Consider the following 8,845-nt stretch of genomic DNA (forward strand, 5'->3'; position numbering starts at 1 on the left):
TGAAAACTATGCAGGGAATTGCTAACTGCTACATTGCCATCAAATACTGAGAACCAACATTACCAAGGATGTGCTTTATTACGGTCCATGGAACAAGAAGAAGAATGTAAAACATAATATGATTGGACTAGACTTCACGTGCATGAAAAAAATTTACAAATTAGATCCATTAAATTAACCAAGAGATCACTGTTGATTCATTGGCTCATTTTTCTGCAATCCAATATTGTATTTTAAGCATTTGTATAAATGACAATGATGTCAGTACATTGTTCTGAAACATATTGTCTGAACAGTGATAGCATTCCAAGATTTATTTTAAGACAAAAACAAGTCTGGGGTATTGCATTTGCAGGGTACACCACAATAATAGAATAAGTTTATAAGTATTTCATACTTTCCCCATTTTATTAACAAAATGGGGTATTGGGTATTGCATTTGCAGGATACACCACAATAATAGAAGAAGTTTATATAAAAATATTTCATACAATCCACATTTTATTAATAAATATTGTACTTCCTTGGCATTCTTCTCATTTTGTGAGATGCCCAAGTAATAGAACGTGCACACTAGCACAAATTTTTTTTTTTTTTTTTTTTTATAAACAAAGAAATGTATTGAAAGGGAGAAGAATGTAAATCAGGAAAGAAAAAAAAAAAAAAAAAGATGAAGAAAAGAAAATAAACGAGATAAAAACATGGATAATAAGAAATCCTCCCTTCACATCAATAGAAATAAATGACAATGATATCAGTACATTTATTTCACTAATACATGCTATCTGAACAGAGATAGCATTCCAAGATTTATTTTAAGACAAAAGCAAGTCTTGGGAACGGAATTGAAAGCTTTGCATGTTGGATATTGCATTTGCAGGACACACCACAATAATAGAAGAAGTTTATATATAAGTATTTCATACAATCCACATTTTATTAATAAAATATGGTACTTCTTTGGCATTCTTCACATTTTGTGAGATGCCCAAGTAATTGAATGTGCACACTAGCACAATTTTTTTTTCTTTTTAATAAACAAAGAAGTATTGCATTTGCAGGATACACCACAATAATAGAAGAAGTTTATATATAAGTACTTCATACAATCCATATTTTATTAATAAAATATGGTCATTCCTTGGCATTCTTCTCATTCTGTGAGATGCCCAACTAATAGAACGTGCACACTAGCACATTTTTGTTTTTTTTTTTATAAACAAAGAAATGTATTGAAAAAGAGAAGAATGTCAGCTAGAAAAAAAAACAGTAGAAAAGAAAAGGAAATAAAAAACATGGAGAATAAGAAATCCTCCCTTAACATCAGTTGACACTAGTTACAAAGATCACAGCCTAAACTGAAAACCATCTCAATGAAGCAGAGCCAACCAATCCTGCAGCAGGTGTTCCCAAGAAACATGACCAAAAAAAAAAAAAACCATTCGCGGACGGCCACAGTCCCACTGTACTCCAAAGCAAATTGTTAGCAATAGCAACAACTTTGAATATTTTAGCATTCCTCTCCAACCAAACACAGCAAATAATAGCCATAACAGTGCATCATCATAAAGCTTTCCTATTCCTTAATTAGCAAAAACACCTAAATGTAACAGAAGACATTCAAAGAGCATGGACAGACCCAGTTTTCACCAAATATACCACATAATTTGTCCCAAATAGCCAATGTGAAAGGACAATGTACAGGAATGCACAAGTCTCTTCATTCGTCAAACAAATGGCACAAACATCAGGGGGCAGGCCTATTAGGTCTTCTCCTCCAAAGAAAATCATTGGTATTAATTCCGTCAAGTATCGCAATCCAAATAGAAGCTTTTCTATTTTAGGGAGCTCCAGCCTTCTAAATCAAAGGACACTATATATATATGCATTAATCACGAGTCAAGCAGGAGAAAAAAGACAAGTGAATGTACTAGCCAAAGGCATCTCCCCCGCCCAATGATCCTCCCAAAAGCAAATATGTTTACCATTACCAGCTGCTGTAAACTAGACTTTAGGGAGGAAATAATCATCAATATGAGATACAAAACTTCCAAGGACTCAAATAAGTAATGTTAATTCCTCCCACTTCCAGCATCCCACCCATTTTGTAATATTCCAAATTTACTGTGAATTACCTTATGCCAAAGGGAATTAGGTTCTAACGGAAAGCGCCAAAATCATTTCCCCACCAAATAGATGCCTTTGGACACCAAGTTACTAAGACCCAAGCCCCCCTCCCTTTTAGGCCTACAACCAGTCCCCCAACCTACAAGAAGAACTCTACTACCATTACCCCCACTCATGACTCAACCATAAGAAATCCCTCATTAAATTCTCAAGCCTACACACCAATCTTGCAGGCATTCTACAAAGATAGAGGTAATACAAAGGGACGATGCCACTCTTTAAAAAGACAAGGTCCCCGAAGAGTCTGCATTGGAATGACCACCTTGGAGGACACCTAAATAAGTAATAGGCCAAACCAAAACAGCATAAACAGCTAGCCTAGCAAAAGGATCCATATTAACACCCAAACTCACCAGACTGCTCTTAGAGAAATTAATTTTCAGCCGGACAGTTTCTCAAACACCTGAAACATAGTCAATAGATTAGAGAACCAGCCCATGTTATCCGATAGGAAGAGAACAGTATCAGCTGCGAACTGATGATGCAAAATGATGCAATTCTCATTGACCTACCTTTATCCCCTCCACCAACCCTCTATCTACACCTCTCTCAATCATCCCACTCAAGACATCAACAACAATAATAAAGAGAAAGGGAGAAAGAGGATCTCCTTGTCTTAGTCCTCTAGAAGCACGAAACCAAGACTTAGCCTTGCTGTTTACTAAGATAGAAAAGAGCACAGAATATAAAAACCCTCTAATCTATTTCATTCACCTCAAGCCAAAACCATTTCTAGCCATAAAACCTTGTCCAAGAAACTCCAGTTCATCCTATCCTAAGCTTTCTCAAAATCCGATTTCAACAAAAGATCCCCCTTATTCCTTCAGACAACATCTTCAACTGCCTCATTAGCTATAAGGTAGCATCTAGGATTTGTCAGTCATCTATAAAAGCATTCCGCCTAAAAGAGATATTGTCCTCTAGAACTGTAGCCAACCTCTTAGATAACACCTTGGTCCTCATAAACACTAGTTACCAAGCTAATAGGTCTAAGGTCCTTGACTTTAACCAAAATCCTTTTTGGGCACCAAGGTTAATAAAATTAGAATTCAAACTCCTCCCTACCAGCCCATTGTCAAAGAATTCAAGAAAAATTTTGAGGACTCCCTTCAAGGTTTCCCAAGTATCAAGAAAGAAAGCCATAAAAAAGCCATCTAGCCCAAGAGCCATTTCTATATCCATCTCAAAACCGAGCTTTTAATCTCCTCTTCCTCAAAAGGTCTCTCTAACAAAGCAATTTTCTAGGACACCAATCTAGCCCCTCAAGCATAATTCTACCCTCATCCTCCTCTAAATAGAGGTTCCTGTAAAATTTAGTAATCAGGCCAGCAATACGATCAAGATCCCTAATAACTTCTCCCTATCATTATCAAGTTCTTTAATAAGTTCGTCCTCCTACCAGTTCCAGCCCTATGGAAAAGCCTAGAGTTACAAACTTACAATCCCCATTCCTAACCCAATTCATTCTAGGTTTCTGCTTCCAACTCATCTCTTCCCTAAAAACAACTTGTTCAAACTCATTAGACACTTGGACTTGTCTACCACTAATGCCTTCCAAAAGAGGTACCCCCTCAGCCAATCTATCAATTGCACCTAGTTCCTTGAAAATACCTTCTTTTTTTTTCTCGATGGAATCATGGTCTTAAATTTCCACGAAATTGTCAAAATTTCGGTCGAAATTTTTAGTTTTTGTCACCCTCGAAATCAAAATTGCAGTTGATTTCCATCTTGCATAATTTTCATCGAAATCTTAATGAATCATCTTAAATTTATTGAAATCTCAAAAGTTTAGTGAAATTTGTCAAAATTTTAACTATACAATCAAATTTCCTCGGAATTCAAATGACAGATTTAGGGGTTAAGTGAAATTTCCCTCTTTATTTATTTTATTTATTTTATCAAAACAAAAAATTATTACAAGAACTTTTGAAAATATATGAAAAAATAAACCTATAGCAACATTTTATTTAATCATTCATGTCTAAATTATCATTATTTGTATAATAAATAATATTCAAATGATTTATGAATTTCATTTTTTATTAACTGAATATGTTTAACATTATCTTACAAATATGTTTGATTCAAATTTATCGAGCAAGACCCCAACATTCAAGATGGGCTTGAAAGAAGAAGAACCGGCTTTAATCCATGTGATACAAGCTGAGGGGGGTGGCATAGCCTAGTGGTTTAGTGTAGACTTTTTATTTCAATAAGTATAGGCGTGTGGGCCTATTTTATGTTTATTAGTTATAGGCGTTTAGGGTTAAATGGAGGGGTTTATAAATAGATTTGTAGCCACATTCTACAGAAGTGGAACTCGATAAAGTTTTCTCCATAGCAAGTTTTCAGTAGCAAGTTTTCAGTTTCCTTCACTTGTTCTTCAAAGAACTTGTGAACTTATCAAGGATTCATCGTGGCATTCAAATTTTATACCTTCGGTTCGTGATTCAATTATAATCATTGAGTCGAGGTTTGTTACTTTATACCTTCGGTTCGCGTTTTATTTATAAACGTTGGGTCGGAGTTTTCTATCAAAATCTGAATTTTAGCTTTCTTAGGCAAGTATTCCAATATTGATTGTTGGGTCTCAACGAGTGTCAATTAAGATTCGCATCATTTGGTATTAGAGCTTAGGCTCTAAAATCAGGTTTATTATCCTTTTATCTTTTGTTTCTTGTTATCATCCTATCTTGTTCAATTTGTGTTCATTATTCCTTGTTCTTGTAATGTTCAGCAAGTTAAAAGAAAAAAAAAAGTTAAAAAATAAAAAAATAAAAAAAGGTGATACTGAAGCAACAGATACTATCATTCACCGCACTTATCAAAGTTAATTTTTTTTCTCGAATCGTGATTTTAGTGGTTTTAGTTCTCTCAAAAAAATTTGATTTTTGTCCTCTTCCTTTGATTCGTTGTTTCTATAATATTTTCTTGCCGTCGGTATTGGTTTAAATACTACAAGTTGAATTCCTTGATCAAGTATATTAGTTTAATAAGGATCTAAAAAGGGGAAACTACGAGTGGAAAAAGGCAAGAGGGTGCGAGACTAATATCGGGAAAAAGCCAATGTAAGAGTGAAACACAAGTGTGAGTGACATAATTTGAGTGCAAACACGTGAGGAAGTGTTGCGAGGAATTATTTTTAACATTTCTCTATGGTTTCAAAACATGTCTTCCAAGGGTGACACATCAAACAAAGAAGGAAGGGAGGAGTCATCTTTCATGTTGCAGGCAATGCAACAACAATTTGAACGCATGAACGTGGCGTTTAATGAGATTCAGAATCGAATGGATACGCAAGACACTGTTATTGCGACTTGGCACGAGGGGCGTCCCTAATGCTAGAAGGCAAGAAAGGCGTGCGCACGTGGATGATTCTAATAAAGACCACGAGGATGAGTTCGAAGATGAAGAGGATCAAGCTTCATTGAATGGTGAGGGCAGGTTCATGCCAAGGAGAAAAAGGTGTGGTAGAGATTTTCGAAGAGATCTGAGATGGCAAGAGGAGACTGACAAAAACCTAGGAAACATCAAAATGAAGATACCATCGTTTCAAGGGAAAAACGATCCTGAAGCGTACTTGGAATGGGAGAAGAAGGTAGAGTTGATTTTTGAGTGTCACAACTACTCCAAGGAGAAAAAGGTAAAACTCGTTGTCATTGAGTTTACTGACTGTGCTATTATATTGTGGGATCAACTTGTGGCGAACATGAGGAGAAACCATGAGAGGTCTATTGAGACGTGGGAGGAAATGAAGGTCATCATAAGGAGGCAGTTTGTCCCTAGTCACTACTATAGGGACTTGTATCATAAATTACAAAGTCTTACTCAAGGCTATAGGAGCATGGATGACTACTACAAGGAGATGGAGATTGCCATGATATGATTCGGGCTAATGTAGAGGAGGATAGAGAAGCTACCATGGCGAGGTTTTTGAATGGGTTGAATCGGGACATTGCCAACGTGGTGGAGTTGCAACACTACGTGGAGTTAGACGACATGGTGCACATGGCAATAAAGGTGGAACGGCAACTTAAAAGGAAAGGAACTCAGTCATTTCAAAATCCGGGCTCCGCTACTTAATGGAGGTCAAATTGGAGGAACGACAAAGGGGTTGTTTTAAAGTCCAAAACCGAACCACCAAAAAGGAGAGATGAAGTTCCCATTGTCAACAAAGGTAAAACCGAATCCCAAACTCGTAATCGTGATATTAAGTGTTTTCATTGTTTGGGAATAGGTCACATAGCTTCACAATGTCCAAATAAGAGGACCATGATTGCACGTGTCGATTGAGGTTCACATCACAAAGGGCAATGATCAAAAAGCACCCTATGGAGTACTTCTTGAGTAAGGGTGAGAAATGTATTTTCCCATTTAGTGGTAAACAAAAACCTATCAATCCTAATAGCCACTAACATAATGAAATCTGTGAACCAAGTAAACTAGGCATTCCAAAGTGGAATATCCCATACATCACACTCCCTAACAAAAGTATCAAAACCCCTCATGCTTGAGGTAATTCTAGATCCTCCCATTCTCCCAATTTCTCATTAGTGGATCTTATAACATTAAAACCACCCTAGTACAAATGTTATGGTACACATGTTCTTTTTTCTTTGATTTGTCCACGAAAGCATGTCAATCCAATTATTTATGCTTGCAGCCATTGACTGATTTTATTTCAAAAAGATTCACAGGTCCATTAATAAACAAGCAGCAAGATTCTAATCAAAATGAAATGATATTTTATTTTCATCAAACATCGTCCAAGGGGAAATTCTAAGATAATCCCTCACATAGCATGCATAAGTAAATGTAACATTCAGTGCACATATTGGGTCAGGGAAGAGCATGATGCATGCTATCTTCGAAGAGGCTGTTTCTATGCACAACTAATACCTCTCCTCATGCATAATAGCTCAAAAATATGAAATCCCCTAAAGCCTTTTTTCGCTATTGCTAATCTGCAAAACTTAAAAGGAAACAAGCATATTTTTGTAAGACTCAAAATTAAGAAGTTAATTGTCTAACTTCAAATGCTACGTTGAAAGACATGAAAAATACTGTTTTGGTTCAGATGTTTTCATAAAATGGCCAAGGATCATATAAACTTAATGATCCCTTTCAACCGTGCATAAAAACTTACATATTTCTTTGAACCTACATTCACTTAAAAACGGCTATCATTTCGCTGCATCTCTAATTTCACTAGGATTACGCTGACATTGGCTGCGGGTCTGCAATGATGCGCAATATCTCAAATCCGAATCGGAAATATGAAGAACTTAATCAGTCAGTACAACTCCTACAGGACACAGCTACTGCCTCCGAAAAGACACAGCAAGTGAATTATCATGCAACCGAGAACCACGCGCATTTGATAGAACTAAAATTTAAAGTTTACATTTTCTTCTGCAAGAAAAGTAGAAGTAAATTTCAGACAAAATAGTGCCTCACAAATTAATATGAACCAATTTTGTAGATAATCAACCACGTATCAATCATACATCAGACCACAAACTTCAAATATTCAATCCAGGCACAGGGCACTTGTCTACACGCGAGCAGAGAGAGAGAGAGAGAGAGCAACCTCGTAGAGAATTGAAGCGAGAAATTTGGTCTGACGGGAAGTGAGATTGATCGGAGAAGAACTCCTTCAGCCTAATGGCCTGCGCATCACGACCGTCGTCTAGAAGCTCGTGAAGCAGCTCGAAGGCCGACAGCAGGTAGTTCTCCTCCAGGAGGAAGTTCACCACGCAATTGCACAGGGATGATCTCTCCACGTCCATCGCCGATCACGCGGTGACTAAGGGCCAAACGGCTGGCGCAGATCAATGGTGTACTCGGATCTCGAATCTCTTAGGCTCTTCGCCGCGACACTGAATGTTATTTAGAAATCTGCAATTCGGGAAGATATCAGAAAATATAGGACTGGGGAGAAAGTTCGAGTTTTTTTTCCTGATTTGCCTTTATTTTAAAATAATATATTAAATAATACCTGAAAAATATTTTCCGAAATGACTCGTAATCCCGCTATTAAGTAGCGAAATTTAAATAAATCTCGCTGAACCAAGCAGCGAGATTTGCACGTGTTACAGCAAATCTCACTAGACCAAGTAGTGAGATTTGTCATGTATCACTCAATCGAATGGATGTCATTTAAAATTGTCATTTGAGCTGCTCGTGACAAATCTTGTTGCTTAGTCTAGCGAGATTTACTGTGCATTCAATTTTTTTTTATAATTAAGAAAGATTTGTGGGCCGGTAAAATTTTTGACAAGATTGTTAAATTTAAAATAATTATGTACGAAAAATATGTAATTACTATATTTAGTTAAATTCAAATTAATTAACATTTAAAGTTTTAAAATTATGACGATAGAGTAGCATACGAGCATTCACCGAATCTGGCACTAAAAAGACGAGCATGTTCGTGATTTGATTACTTTTTATTTTTACCTTTTGAATTAATAATAATTTTATTAAATAATTTGAATTAAACTAAATTGTTTAACTTTTAAATTTTTTATCAAAATTTAATTAACCTAATCTAAAGAAATTTGTAAAGATAAGAACAAATAGAAATTTTGCTTTCCTTCTTGAACGTCAAAGAGTTAATGTTAAATATATTTCAATTTAAAAAAAAAATTGTGAACCC

The 8,845-nt window shown here is 36.0% G+C and overlaps 1 protein-coding gene across 1 annotated transcript in view; it reads right to left on the reverse strand.

Annotated features, from left to right (window-relative positions):
• Positions 1 to 8,134, reverse strand: part of LOC131143450 (uncharacterized) — a 47,698-nt gene extending 39,564 nt beyond the window's left edge. The window contains exon 1 of the mRNA XM_058091753.1: positions 7,778 to 8,134. Coding sequence (XP_057947736.1) covers positions 7,778 to 7,976 — 199 coding nt within the window. The 5' untranslated portion in view covers positions 7,977 to 8,134. The remainder of the gene's footprint in view (positions 1 to 7,777) is intronic.
• Positions 8,135 to 8,845: the final 711 nt, after the last annotated feature.

This window comes from Malania oleifera, chromosome 1, assembly GCF_029873635.1.
Source record: "Malania oleifera isolate guangnan ecotype guangnan chromosome 1, ASM2987363v1, whole genome shotgun sequence".
Classification (NCBI taxonomy): Eukaryota; Viridiplantae; Streptophyta; class Magnoliopsida; order Santalales; family Ximeniaceae; genus Malania; species Malania oleifera.